At 37.1% G+C, this 14,081-nt stretch overlaps 1 protein-coding gene across 7 annotated transcripts in view; it reads right to left on the bottom strand.

Moving 5' to 3' along the window:
* NCKAP5 (NCK associated protein 5) overlaps positions 1-14,081 on the bottom strand; it is a 1,209,945-nt gene that overhangs the window by 743,749 nt on the left and 452,115 nt on the right. For all 7 annotated transcript variants that reach the window (XM_044936196.2, XM_025261907.3, XM_044936194.2 and 4 more), the window contains exon 3: positions 12,159-12,232. In XM_044936196.2, the coding sequence (XP_044792131.2) occupies positions 12,159-12,232 (74 nt within the window). The remainder of the gene's footprint in view (positions 1-12,158; positions 12,233-14,081) is intronic.

Raw genomic sequence — 14,081 nt, 5'->3', positions numbered from 1 at the left:
TAAACTCCGGGAGTTGGTGATGGATGGGGAAGCCTGGGGTGCTGCAGTCCATGCAGTCTCAAAAAGTCGGACAGGACTGGGTGACTGAACTGAACTGATCCCTGCTCTCCCTTGAAGGATGTGTGTGTCTAGAATAAGACACTGACAGTAGGGAGTGTGTGTGTAGGAATAATCAGTAATAAAGAAGGTCAGCGTTGGTAGGGACATGTATAGCTAGAAATAGAAATACTTAGATTTGTACTCTTAACATGTCTACTAGGACTTTCTTCAATTCTAAATATGGTGAGCTTAACTTTGCTAAAAAAAAAAAAAAAAAAAAGCCAGGACTCAGGACTCAGTTATCCACAGGTCTCTAATTGGCAAACTAATCCTTGGTGAATACTACCAGGAGCTAAGAGAGTAAAGCTAGAATTCCCCTCAGGTGGCAAGTACAGATTTCAGAGGTGATTTTTCTGGACACCCAATTTCTTTTATTTCAAGCATGAGAATTCCAGGTAGCCCAGTGGGAGAGGTATTTTTGGATAGATGCAACTTTTTGTACAGTTTAAATTATGTCATCTTGGTAACAAATGATTCCAAAGGCCAAAGTCCTAAATTATGTATCTGACCCAAAGAATTTCTCTTTAGAGTGGCTGTCTAATTGACCCCACTCAGATATGTATTTCCAAAGCCAAGATACAGGAAAATCAATTAGATAATAAAAATGAATAAATCCAGGTAAATACACATTTTGGCTTTCAATTAGCCAATTACTTTGTGAATCTCTAGGGAGCACTAAAGAGACATCATAAGACAGTGCAGTTTCCCTTAATAAGGACCATAACCTCAGAGTGGCATATTTTTTCAAATAATGAGCAAATGACGTTGTTGTTGTTTTTTTTCCCCCCACCATGCTGTGCTCATAGCTTCTGTGGAAACTTAAACATTATTCAATAGAACAATTTCCTGCAAAGCCTTTTGAAAGTGGTCACAGACTCTGACTCCATTCTGGTGCCCTGGGTCTGCCAGCATGCTGTTTTACTACCTTTAGAAGATTCAGTGCCAAGACACAGTCCAAGAGTTAGAGCTGAAAGAAGACCAGGTATATAAAAATAATTTGCTGCCTTCTTTCAAGAAGGAAAACTGTCACTTTCTATCACTTTCAACTTTCAGTAATTCTATGCATCTATCATTTCTCTTCTCTCTTCATCACTCAACCCTTCAGCTGACCTACAAGGTAATTGGTAATAATTACAGACTGTTAACCCTAAAGAAAAGACTGCTGAAATCACGGATTAACCCTGTCTTGTTATCAGTGGGAAACCAAGGCCCTGGATGTCTAAAGGGCTTTTCCAGAAACCACACTGTAAGTGTCAGAATCAGGACATGAACTTCACATTGCAGAGAAGGAACCACAGATAGTATTTGAAAAAGTTCTCAACAGGACAGCACATTCACCAAGCAGTCAGACAGAGACCCTGATTGTAGCAGTGTGCCACCAAATACCACCCCAGGTGGACTAGATTGGAGGTATTTTAGGAGATAAAAAGTGCCCCTTATTTGTTATCTAAAGCACTTAGCTAATAAAAATGAAATTTACTTTTAGCTGTTAGTTGCTCTCTTTTTTCCTCTGTTTATTTTCTACTAATGCCACTAATCCTTTGAAAACTTGCCCTCTATTTGGCAGCCCATGTCATTGTTATCTATGCTGAATGACCTTGACTTCAAGCGTGTGTCCATCTTAACAAAACTCTAAGGTCTTCTCTGCCAGTACCACTTTATAGTACTTTCAGGCCAAGCCCCAATTCTATTTTTATTTTTTTTAATTGAAGTATTAATTGGTTTATGATGTGGTATTAGTTTCTGGTGTACAGTGATTCAGTTTTTTAATATATATATGTACATATCTATTTTATATATATATACTTTTAATATATGTATTATATATATTATAGTTATATATATATGAATGTGTGCTTTTATATATATATAAAAGTTATATATGTATGTATATATATATATGTTTGTATGTGTGTGTGCGTGCGCGCTAAGTTGCTTCAGTCATGTCCGACTCTTTGCGACCCTATGGACTGTAGCCTGCCAGGCTCCTCTGTCCATGATATTTCCCTAGAAAGAATACTGGAGTGGGTTACCTCCTCCAGGGAATTTTCCTGACCCAGGGATAGAACCCACGTTTCTTATGTATCCTGCATTGGCAGGTGGGTTCTTTACCACTAGCGCCACCTGGGAAACGTATACATATATATGTGTGTGTGTGTGTGTGTGTGTGTGTGTGTGTGTGTGTGTGTATGCTTATATGTAGGCTATATATATATACACACACATATATGTGTGTGTGTATATATATATATACACACATACACTTTTACAGATTATTTTCCATTATAGGATATTACAAGATATTGAATATAGTTCCCTGTGCTATACAGAAGGTTAGTATTGTTTATGTATTTTATGTACAGCAGTGTGTATCTTATCAATTCTATCTTTAAAAGTAACGATCTATTGTCTATAATTTTTCTACAATTTTTTTCATTTTATTCAAGGTGATAAATTATTGAAGGCCTAGATTTTTACCATGGAATTTTTTTTTTAACTTCTCATAGTCTCTTAGTCCTTTTCTTTAAAAATTATGAGAAATTCTTTCATTGTGTCTATTTAAAATGTTGTTTGCAGCCCAAGATACAATTGGTAGATAATGGGAATAAAATTATGGACAGAAATACACACTGATTATTGTTACTGGTTGGAACCTTTCCTATGAAGTCCAGAGACACAACATGCAGACAGGACATGTCTCCAAATTTATTTTATGATTGAATTTTTTTAAAAGCATAAAATAAAAGTCTAGTGAAGCAAGCATTCTTCCTCGCTTTATATATCAAAAGCAATATGTTCACATCTTCATGAGGTATCCCATCTTTATCTTGCTAAGAGGAACTATCTTGAAACTATGGATCACTTTGAGCACTGGTACGGCACTGAAACAAAGGACTTTTTGCTACGCTTGCCTGATCTTTCCCTTGCAATGGACTCACCAATAAAGGCAGACTCATCCCTAATAAACACATGAACCATTAATAATTTCTCTTCTTAAATCAACATCAATTCTTTCAATGGCTTAAGAAAAGTGTTTTGAGGACCTATCACATGCTAAGTCTCTTAGGTACAAAGATGATTAGAACATACAACCAATTGTCTCTCTGCTTTCAGGGTAAGTGAAGTGTTAGGTTTGAAGTTGGATGTCTTATGATAAGCGCTATAAGAGAGATGAGATACCTGAAGATTTGGTTCTACAAGCCAAAGACCTTAGGGGAATAAGGTGGCTCAGTGGTAAAGAATCTGCCTGCCAGTGCAGGAGATACAGGAGACGCAATACAGATCCCTGGGTTGGAAAGATCCTGGAGTAGGAAATGGCAACCTGCTCCAGTATTCCTGCTTGGAAAATTCCATGGACAGAGGAGCGTGGTAAGCTACAGTCCATGGAGTCACAAAGAGTCAGACATGACTGAGCTACTGAGCATGAGCATGCATGAAAAAATAAGACAGTGTGTGACTGAGAGCTTCATGCTTGGAACTGGTACAGAAGTCATTTAAGGTGTGGATAGAGCCAATGTTACATTTTGGATTATTTTGTTGAAGTGTCTTTCTCATTAACTGGGGAGAGGGGTAAAGGGATGGAGCAAGAACCAGTGCCTCCCTTGGGTCTAAGTGAGTGATGTCCTCTACTAGTGAAATCTGGCTAATGGAGCAGCGTAGAATTGAGATGTGCAGTTTGTATTTTCTCTTTTCATAGAAGCTCTAACATCTCTCCCTAGAATTGAAGGATGGAGGTGGGTTCTAGAACTCCCTTCCAGGCCTCTGAATACAGAAGGCAGAAAAAGAATCGAGGGTAAGCAAAAACAAATAAATGTACTCCTTTAAACTCCAGAGTTACACATGTAGGGAGATATGTAGAGTTATATCCTAACAATCAATCTCTTTGGGGGTGGGGAAAGTCACAAATATGCTCATGCACTAACAAGTTGGTGATTCTTTTTACATTAAAATTAAAATTAAATAGGAGGCCATGGTAAATTACCCATTTTATTCCTCCTTCCAGAAAAAAAAAAAAAAGGCACTTTGTCATCCTTTACTGTGAGTGCACGTCAGCTTCAACACGTGCATTTATGTCAAGTAGGTCATTTATGTCCTTGCCTGCTGGAGTTTTTCTTCTTTCAACTTAGTAGGGAATATTTGTGATCTTTATTACCCCTAATAAATCTACAGAATGCCTTTTGCTCGAGGCTTTTTATTTTAATTTCACATAAATAAATCACATTAGGTTCCTGGCTGTCATATTAAGATAAGCATGGATCTAAAAATAACAAATGTGTTTTTAAGTCAAATGTTTTCAGATTACGTAGTGGTAAATTTCTCTGGGTCACCCCTGAATCTTATTGATGTTGAAATATTTTTTGGCACTTTAAGAGTGTTTCTTGAAGAGCACAAACCTATTTAAACTAGAAGTAGAATAATTTTCAGATCCTCTACAGACCTACTTGTACAATATTATTCAACTCAAGCTTCCCATGGCTGCAATAAATCCATCTTTAAGGTGGGGATGTGTCCCCAGTTATAGCAGAGGGCAGTTTTATGTCTTTGTAGGTTAATCAAATGCCTCTATCTATATTGTGTTTTACGTATTAACTATAAAGAGCTCTAGACCTGAATCCCTTATCAAAAATCTTACATATAGTTATACTCAAAGGTCTTAAAGGCAGCCCAAATTCAATCTATTCAATAACCAATTCTTCATCTGTCCTCATGCTACCAGACCTGCTCCTACTCAGGACTCAGATCAAACCATCAGCTCCTTGGGGAAACCTTTGGACTTTTGAAGGATGGTTTCATAAAATGCGTTTTACAGAGTCCTCCACTTAGCCTGGGGTGGAACAGTCTAGATAAATGGATGTGAATTTTTCTTTCAAACAAGATTTGTAGTGAATAGGCAAAGATAAAACCCATAAGGTTTTAAATAGTTTATATTTTATAAATTTATTCAATTGAGACCTAAATATATTCTCTGATGGATTAGCACAGCCCTTTTAAGGGTGGACAAGTTTAATAAGTAAATCATGTATATATAAAGTTGGTGTAGAGTTTCACTCTGGCATTTTTGGTAATCTCTTTGCCTTGGATAACTTGGATTCAAATACTAGGCAACTCTCAAAGTAGACAAACAGGCAGACCATACACCGGCCACCTAAATCAACAATAATGTTGATCAATCAAATATAAACCTGGGTGGGCTTCCTTGGGGACTTATGGGGTAAAGAATCAGGCCTGCAATGCAGGAGGCCCAGGCTCAATCCCTAGGTTGGGAAGATGCCTTGGAGAAGGGAATGGCTACCCACTTCAGTATTCTTGCCTTGAGAATCCCATGAACAGAGGAGCCTGGTGGGCTGCAGTCCATGGGGTTGCAAAGAGACAGACACAACTGAGCAGCAAAGCATGAAGCATGATGAACCTGGGCGATCTTCCAATCAATCGGATACTTTTCTGGATTTAGTTCTATTAGCCCCTTCTGTTACTGAACAAAAGTCACCTTAAAGATAAAGCTGTTAGTTCAGCCAGAGTCTCAGAGCTCTGAGAAGAAGCCTACATGCTCCCTTGTTTACCTAAAGCAGCACCATCAGTCTATAATAAGAGTCCTTGGGGATACGTCTCAGCCCACAGCCTTCCCCACCACTGTCCAGGGATGACATAACCACTGAAGCATGTGACAATACCCAGTTTCCTGATTTATTCTCCCTTGTGCTGGGCAGAGGGCATGACTTAAAGGCAAGACTCTTATCTTGGCAGGGGTCTGAGACTGTCTGCATCTCTGGAACAACCCCTGGTGGGTAATTGAGAAATGACATTGATGGGTTCCCAGGGTGGCCTGATGCTTGCACTTGCCCCGAGGACACAGATATATGCTAGAAATCCAGCCCAAGGGCAGACAGGAGGGGAAGAAACTGTAAAGCTTGCTAGTCCTGGTCTCCTTTGACCTCAGCAGAGAGAAAGATGCAGAGCTGGGAAGGCGTACACTATTATTCTGTGGGCTTAGCGTGAGCTTTTGCTTTTAGTGCTAGCAGAGAGCTCTGAGTTCTTTGTTTGCTACATAGTCTATCCCCCAGAGGTAGCCTCCTTTTCTCTTGAAGGGATTTTAAAAAACAAATCACAGTTCTTATTTTATTTGGTGTCCACCATTAAGAATTCATGCAGAGCAATTTTACTTGTTGCCAATTAAGCTCTCCCAGTGGAAGTCTATGATTATACCAAAGGCAACCTGTGTAATACTTGGAATTACTTTGGTCTACATAAATTAACCCCTTGAGGATAGAGACGTGCTAATTCTTAAGATGCCTGGATAATTCGATTCTAAGAACCAAAATACACAGAAGGCAAATCTCCAAGAAGTTCTGGGCTTGACTTTTCTCAGGCTGTGTGTGCTTTTGCTTCTTAACTCTATTTTACAGCTACAAGACAATTTCTGTATAACATGTTAGCAAAGGATGATCTTTTCCTAGAGATAGAATGATAGCATGTAGCCTCTCAGTAAGCAACTTTAATGTCACTTACATTTTACAGAAACAGGGATTACTGCTAAAGGAAATTTTAGGCACTGGGGCCAATTACCTTCACCCAAAAATGTATAAAAATGTCAAAATTATGGAGAACCTGAAGACTATTTGGGATGTGCATCATTTCATGGCAGTCTTCACTCTGCTTAGGTAGGCAGCCTGTTGAATCATGGTGGGAATGAAAACAAAGCTCTTGCCCAATATTTTTTTCTATCTCTTCCCTTATATTAAGAATCACAAATAAGGCAGAATGCAAAAGTCTAATTTAAAGGATTTTGGATACACTGAAACTATCATTTTATTGCTGGAAGGATGGATCTTAGGGACTCTTATTGCACCCAGAGATCTCTACATGCTTTTCAGTGAAGTGTTTTCTTCCTCTTGGTGATGCAGGCAACCAACATTTATTCTTCCGGGGAAGCACAAGTTCTGTGCTTTACCAGGGCAAACATTGCTTGTGATCAATGGTTCTTCAAATTCTTGGAATCTGGTAGTATTGATACTTAGACTGCCCCTCAGAACTTGGGGTTGACTTTCCTCTTTTATCAACAACCCAGACTCTTCACACTATTTGCTTCTCTTTTACAAACTTCTCATCTCTTTTACAAACTACCCATACCATTTGCTTCTTTTTACAAACTACCATTCACAGGTACCCATCCCGTACCTGTGAAGTAAGGGGAGAAAGATGAAGAAAGAAGTACAACTATGTTTTTGTATATTTGGCTACCAAACTAGATAAGTCACCATTTCGCAAAATATATTCCTTAGACCTTTAGTCAGAGTAGATGCTCCAAGAAAAATAGGATTTGGGAATTTTTTTTAAGAAGTCAAAATTATATTTTATAGTCTATATTTGATATGCATAACACATTAGCAATATAAATGGCTCTGAGTAGTTCTACAATTAAAACAAAATCTTTTCTTTTTCTCTATTTTTTGTCTACACCATGCAGCATGACGGATCTTAGGTCCCTGACCAGGGATTGAGCCTGTGCCCCCTGTAGTGGAGTGCCTTGTCCACAAATGTCAAGAGTGCCTTAATTGAGAAACTCTAGCCTAAATATAGCTTGTTCAAATGAGACTTTGATTTGGCATCTGTCGGTTGGAAATTGGCACTGTGCATTCACCAGATCTTGTCATTTAATTTTGGCCTTGAAACCTACTTATTCTTTACTTACTTACAGGCTATTGATAACTCTAACTCAAACTCTGAAAATCTGAAATGAATGCTTTGACATTATCTGGTTCCGTCACTGGCAAGCTGTTGTTTAGTCACTAAGTCGTGTCTGACTTTTTTGCAACCCATGAACTATAGCCCACCAGGCTCCTCTGTCCATGGATTTCCCAAGCAAGAATACTGGAGTGGGTTGCCATTTCCTTCTCCGGGGATCTTCTGGACCCGGGATCAAACCCACATCTCCTGCATTGCAGGTGGATTCTTTACCACTGAGCCACCTGGGAAGCCCCACAAGCCGTTAGGGATCTATTATATTAGGCATTTCTACACAGATTCTTCGAAGCCTTCTATGACATGTATTAAATTCTACATGATCCAGCTGTATAAGTATTAGAGAAAAAATATTATACATATCAGTGCATGTTATATAGACGTAATGCTATTTTAGATATTATATGCTTCATACAATCTCAGTGCTCAGTTATCTTAAATTCTAGCTATATCGATACCTTCTTTTTATACCTAAGGAAACTCTGTCTCAGAGATGTTACCCAATAATCACTTTGGACAGACCAGGACCAGAGTCTATGTCTCTAAAACCTCCAATCCAGTCTTATTTCCATTTCTAGAGTGTGATGCTGCCTCTGTTTGTTATACATAATTTCACATATGTGACATGAAAGAGTAATTAACACCATAAATATTCATGAATTCCATTTGTATTTTCCAACTGTTTGTGTTTGTTCTAAACTCTTAATCTAAGGCTGCAAATGGATAAAGATTTCTGTCAAATATCAGGAGAACTTCTCAGCAGTTGTTTTCTCACACTCCTTCTTGTCAGTCACAGATATATTTAGTCAAATCAGAAATAGTAACAGATGATATAAAAATCATTAAGTACAAAAGAGCCTTTTTCTCCTAATCTTAACTTTCCTCATTAAAACAAATAAACGTACAAAAATATATGACCACATTTCAACATCAACTTATAAATAAGCTGTTGCTGGGTATGTTTATTTTTTATTATCAGGCAGGGAGAGGCAGAGCAATTGAAATGCGCCCAGATTTGTACTCAAGTCTTAGACTAGGTTCTAGATCCCAAATCCACCCTCTTCTTCAGATACATTCACAGAAGTTTTCTTCTGCTGGTATCAAAACATTAATTAAGCTAAATGCTCTTTGCCAGACAGCTATATTTGAACTCCACAAATTCCTTAACAATTTGAAAACCTAGAGTATATTATAGGTCTATTTCAGCACAGTACTAAACAGGACCCCAAAATAACCAGTTATCTTGAGAGTATGATTACAACAATATATTTGTGTCACAGCACATGGTTATGCTATAAAAAATGACTAAAGCCTGTTAAAGACTATGAGATTCCTTCACAAAAATAAGACTTTTCATTCTTATATCCAATCTTCTACCATTTGTCCAATTCTTTTATCATTAAGCAACAGGCAATAACAGTATGACATATATCTTCTATGCTTTTGATCAGTCCTCAAAGACTGTGGCCATCAATTAATGCTGATCACTATTATTGTTGGAAGATCAAAATATTCAAAGTTGGTACTGCCCTGGTGGTCCAGTGGTTAAGACATCCCCTTCCAATGTAGGGGGTGCGGGTTTGATCCCTAGTCAGGGAGCTAAAATCTCACATGCATTGTGGCCAAAAAACCAAAACATTTTTTTTTTAAAGCAACGTTGTAACTAATTCAATAAAGACTTTAGAAATAGTTCACATCAAAATAATCTTTTAAAAATATTCAGAATTTTTAAGTTATAGGTTAAGTATAAATGGAAGACCATTAGTTAATATCAACATCAACGAAAGTTGTAACAGCTACAAATCAAATACACAATAAAAATCAGAAAACATATGCTGAATTATGGGAATGTTTGTTTGACTTCAGACACTTTAGCTGTGCTTGTGTTTGTGGTATGCCATGGTCCTTGGCATATCATAGAGTCTACCTTAACTCAAGAAAGCATTTTAAATATTCAATCATAAACAGAAAAAAAAGTCCCCCACTGCTCACTGTCACTCATAAATCGTTCACCATAAACTATTTGGCTGTAGTTGAAGTTGTGATATTGTAATAAGCATCAGAAAGCCTATCACTATAAGTCAGTCAGGATCTGTTTGCAAAATATAATCAAGTATAATTTCATGATTCAATAAATAGTATGTAAATCTACTATTATTGGTTTTCATTTTCGTTTCAATACTACCATTTCCATTTCCCCACTGTTATTCTGACTATTCAAATATCATTATTGCCCTTTATTATTATTCAAATAAAGCTTTTCTATTAGATCTTGTGACGCTATAGGTAAGCCTTTGCTTCTTTACTAGCAATAATTCTATTTCTGAAGGAAAATGGATGTGATTGCCCACAAAAATCTGAGGTCTTACTTTAAGTTAGGTGATGTCTGTGCCTGAAATGAGATTTTAATTTAATCATATCAGAGAAAACCAAAGGTTTTTATTAACTTCCTTAAGAAAGCAGGAAAAAATCCTTTTCCATGCAGGTTTTTTTGATTCAAAAATGTGTGAAACTATTATTCCTCTTCAAAAATGTATATAAAACACACTGATCAAATAATTAATAAAGTATAATTTATTCATCAGATGGTATTCATCATTCATATATTTTTCTTTGGAAAGATGGGGGAAGTTATTTTATACAAATAGTTTAAAGAAAATGTTACAACTCAGTTAAATATACTTTGCAGTACATCTATGGAAAATATAATTTAAAAGGCATATAGCCATAAATACATTGCTATTGGTACACACTGGTTCTCAAAAGAAAACTGTGTCAGCAAGTTACAGATCTCAAAATCAAATCTAACAAATATTGCATCAAGTTATATAAAGTTAACTGATGTGTCTTTTAGTGACAAGTGGACTTAAAAATTGTACAGTTTTGTTGTATCCTATTAGCAGTTTTTTTCTAGGTAGAAAAATAGAATATTGTCTATTACTATGCAGATATGTTTTCTAGTTTCACAACTAGTCGGATATGACTTAGAGACTGAACAACATGTTTCCTAGTAGGAGAACTAACAGCAGAGCAGAACAAATGAGTAAAATGGATTTGGATAAGGTTGGGCAAGAAAGCCACAGGGTTAGGTCATACTTACCTCCCTAGTATCTTTGTATACAGAGGGAGGCTTCCCTGGTAGCTCAGCGGGTAAAGTGTCTGCCTGCAATGCGGGAGACCTGGGTTCAATCCCTGGGTCGGGAAGATCCCCTGGAGAAGGAAATGGCAACCCACTCCAGTACACTTGCTTGGAAAATTCCATGGACAGAGGAGCCTTGTAAGCTACAGTCCATGGGGTCACAAAGAGTTGGACACGACTGAGCGACTTCACTTCACTTCTTCACAGAGGGGGAACTGGCCTCTGTGCCATGAGGAGATAAGACATAAAGGACTTTAGGGGCTTATTGACCCCTTAGAGAAGAAGCTAATTATATTCAATAATTCTGATGCAGTGTAAGGTATCATGTAACTGAGCACTAGCATATTTATTCCAGATAGCAAGAGCTATAGGAATTTATTAAGTGGAATTCAGAGTCCATACTAGCACTGGCAAAAATGGCCACATGGACTTTACAGATCTGGATAATCCTGTCACAATGATCTCCATTCCCTAGAAGCCTCAGGGAATGAGTTACTTGGGAAAACCTATATAATACTTATATAATACTCTCCTCTTTTTCCAATTTACCTGCAGATGTTTTCACACCTAGAGTTAGAATCCATCACGTAAAACAAAAACCGAACCAAACATGGGGGACCTATACAACAGCATTCTTGAAATATGTATTTTTTTAATATAAAGAGAAGCAGAAATTTTAAGCAGAAGTGTTCTCAGCCTTTCAATTATAGAAAAACATAAATAATATTTAGGCAGGCAAAGGCCAGAGGATTTGGGTTCTAGTTTCTACAAGAATACAAATATTCTTTCCTGCAAAATCCCATGGACTGAGGAGCCTCGTAGGCTACAGTCCATGGGGTTGCAAAGAGTCAGACACAATTGAGCAACTTCACTTTCTTTTCTACAATATAAGTTTGTTGCATGGCGGTGGACAAATGCATTCCTTGACCTTGGCAAGTGTTATGCTTTCTACCATCCTCCAATCTCTGAGCAGGTCCGTCACTCAAGGACAACTTTTGACACCACTGTTTTACTTTAATTAAAGGAATGGAACTCTTTAGGTAGCCTCTGCTGATTTTTGCCCCCAAAGGTGCTTTTGGCAACCAAGTAGAAGAAGAGACCTTTTGCCAACTCCATGCTTCTGTGATCAAGATTAAAGCTATAGATGCAGCTATTAAGTTAAGAAGTAGATTTAACTCACCTCCAGAGACTTCTGTGTTGCTCCTCAAGTTGATTTAACAGATGTTCAATGTATTTGTTGGAGTCCATGTATTCCTGTACATAGAAAAATAAAGCTGCATTACACCAAAGACAAAGGCAAAGACAAAACCTCTTTACCATAGGCATCAGGATTCTAAGACCATCTTTATCTCTACAGGAAAATTTTGGACAAGATAATTCCCTTGGTCCCTCTCATTTGTAGGAATAGATGCTTCTATGACTTATATGCATTGTCATTTGGGGACAAATAAATTTTTCCCCATATCCTATGATGGTTCCATGAATGAAAAAATGGAGGAGAACTGGAGTTCTATCAAGTCAGCATAAAAATCCTCTTAATCACAGAGAAAAGCCAAATTTTATAGTCATTTACACTATATTTTATGTGTATGTGTGCTGTGTGCTCAGTCGCTCAATTGTGTCTGACTCTTTAAGACCCCATGAACTATAGCCCACCAAGCTCCCATGTCCATGGTATTTTCCAGGTGAGAATATTGGAGCAGATTGTCATTTCCTACTCCAGGGGATCTTCCTGACCCAGGGATGGAATCCATATCTTTTCCATCTCCTGCATTGGCAGGCATATTCTTTACCACCTGCATCCCCTGGGAAGCCATGTTTTATATGTTTTGCCATATAAAAGTATGGGGTTGTGGGAGGATGCAAATTGAGCCAACCTTAGAAAAGAAGGAATAAAGTAGACAGTGCAGGTCTTGATTATACTGATTTTACACAAATCACTTTCTAGCAAAAACACTATTTTTGAGCTACATAGAAACTACATATTCATTGCTCTCCTTCACTGGGCATATCGTTTATATTGATGAATCACATGTTTATTTTTCCTTCATTTCCTTATATGAACAATGCAATTTGTCCTTGGTTTTCCTTTTTTTTTCTTTTTATCTTATTTATTTCCTTAGAAAACCAATCTTTAGCTTCTAAGAAGATATAAAGTCAACCTTTTCTTGTTTAGAAATACTCATAAATTTGTGTAAATCAAATTAGGTTTTCAAAAACATCTCCAAAAAATAAGGGATTCCTTCATTGCATGAGAACTGCTCATAGAATCTGTAGGTTATTGAACCTAATTATTTTAAAATTTGTGATTCCTGAATATGAGGTTCACATACAATCATTTTAATTGCTAACTATGTAGAAAAATACAACAACAACAATGACAACGATGAAAACTTGTATAATTTATTTCATCCTGAACCTAATACTTCTTTCCCTTTCTCTTTGAGGAGCCCACAGGCCTCTGTGTCTACATCACAGCAGCCTTAGACAGAAGAGTGTGCAGTGATTTCAGTATTAAGGTACCCATGAAAGTTACCATTTTATATCTTATTGATTTAAGATAAACTAGGAACTCAGATTAATATTGATACCTTTTTCAAGCATTTTTATTTTTATGGAATACTATATAAAATCAGTTGTTTCTATAAAAATATTGACTATAATGGGTGGGGGAGTAGAAGACACACAGTAAGAGCTGACCTTATGTAACAGGAAGGGCTCTGTTCAAGTTTCGGGACCTGTGTAGCCTTGGAGAAGCCTTTTCACCTTTCTACAATATTTCAGTTAGACAGGAGGGCATCCCAAGTTCTTATCTAACAAAACTATTCTAATAGTTTTCCATAATTCTATTGCAGAAAATTAGCCAAAGAGTCTTATTCTTATTAATATGCATGTACAGGTGAGTTATTTAAACAAGACCATTGACATGAAAAGCAAAGCAGAAATCTGTTACTTCAGGAAGTTGCAATGGTTTGTGGTAACGCTATTAAGTATCTTGATCAAGGTTTAAACATGATAGGAACACTCAAAATTCTTAAAGATATTTTCAAATACATCCTTTGAAAAAATATTAAAGACAGTGTTTCTAAGTAGAGGCAAATAT

This window comes from Bubalus bubalis, chromosome 2, assembly GCF_019923935.1.
Source record: "Bubalus bubalis isolate 160015118507 breed Murrah chromosome 2, NDDB_SH_1, whole genome shotgun sequence".
Classification (NCBI taxonomy): domain Eukaryota; kingdom Metazoa; phylum Chordata; class Mammalia; order Artiodactyla; family Bovidae; genus Bubalus; species Bubalus bubalis.
The sequence above is the reverse complement of the archived record's forward strand: the minus strand, read 5'-3'. Positions and strand labels throughout refer to the sequence as shown.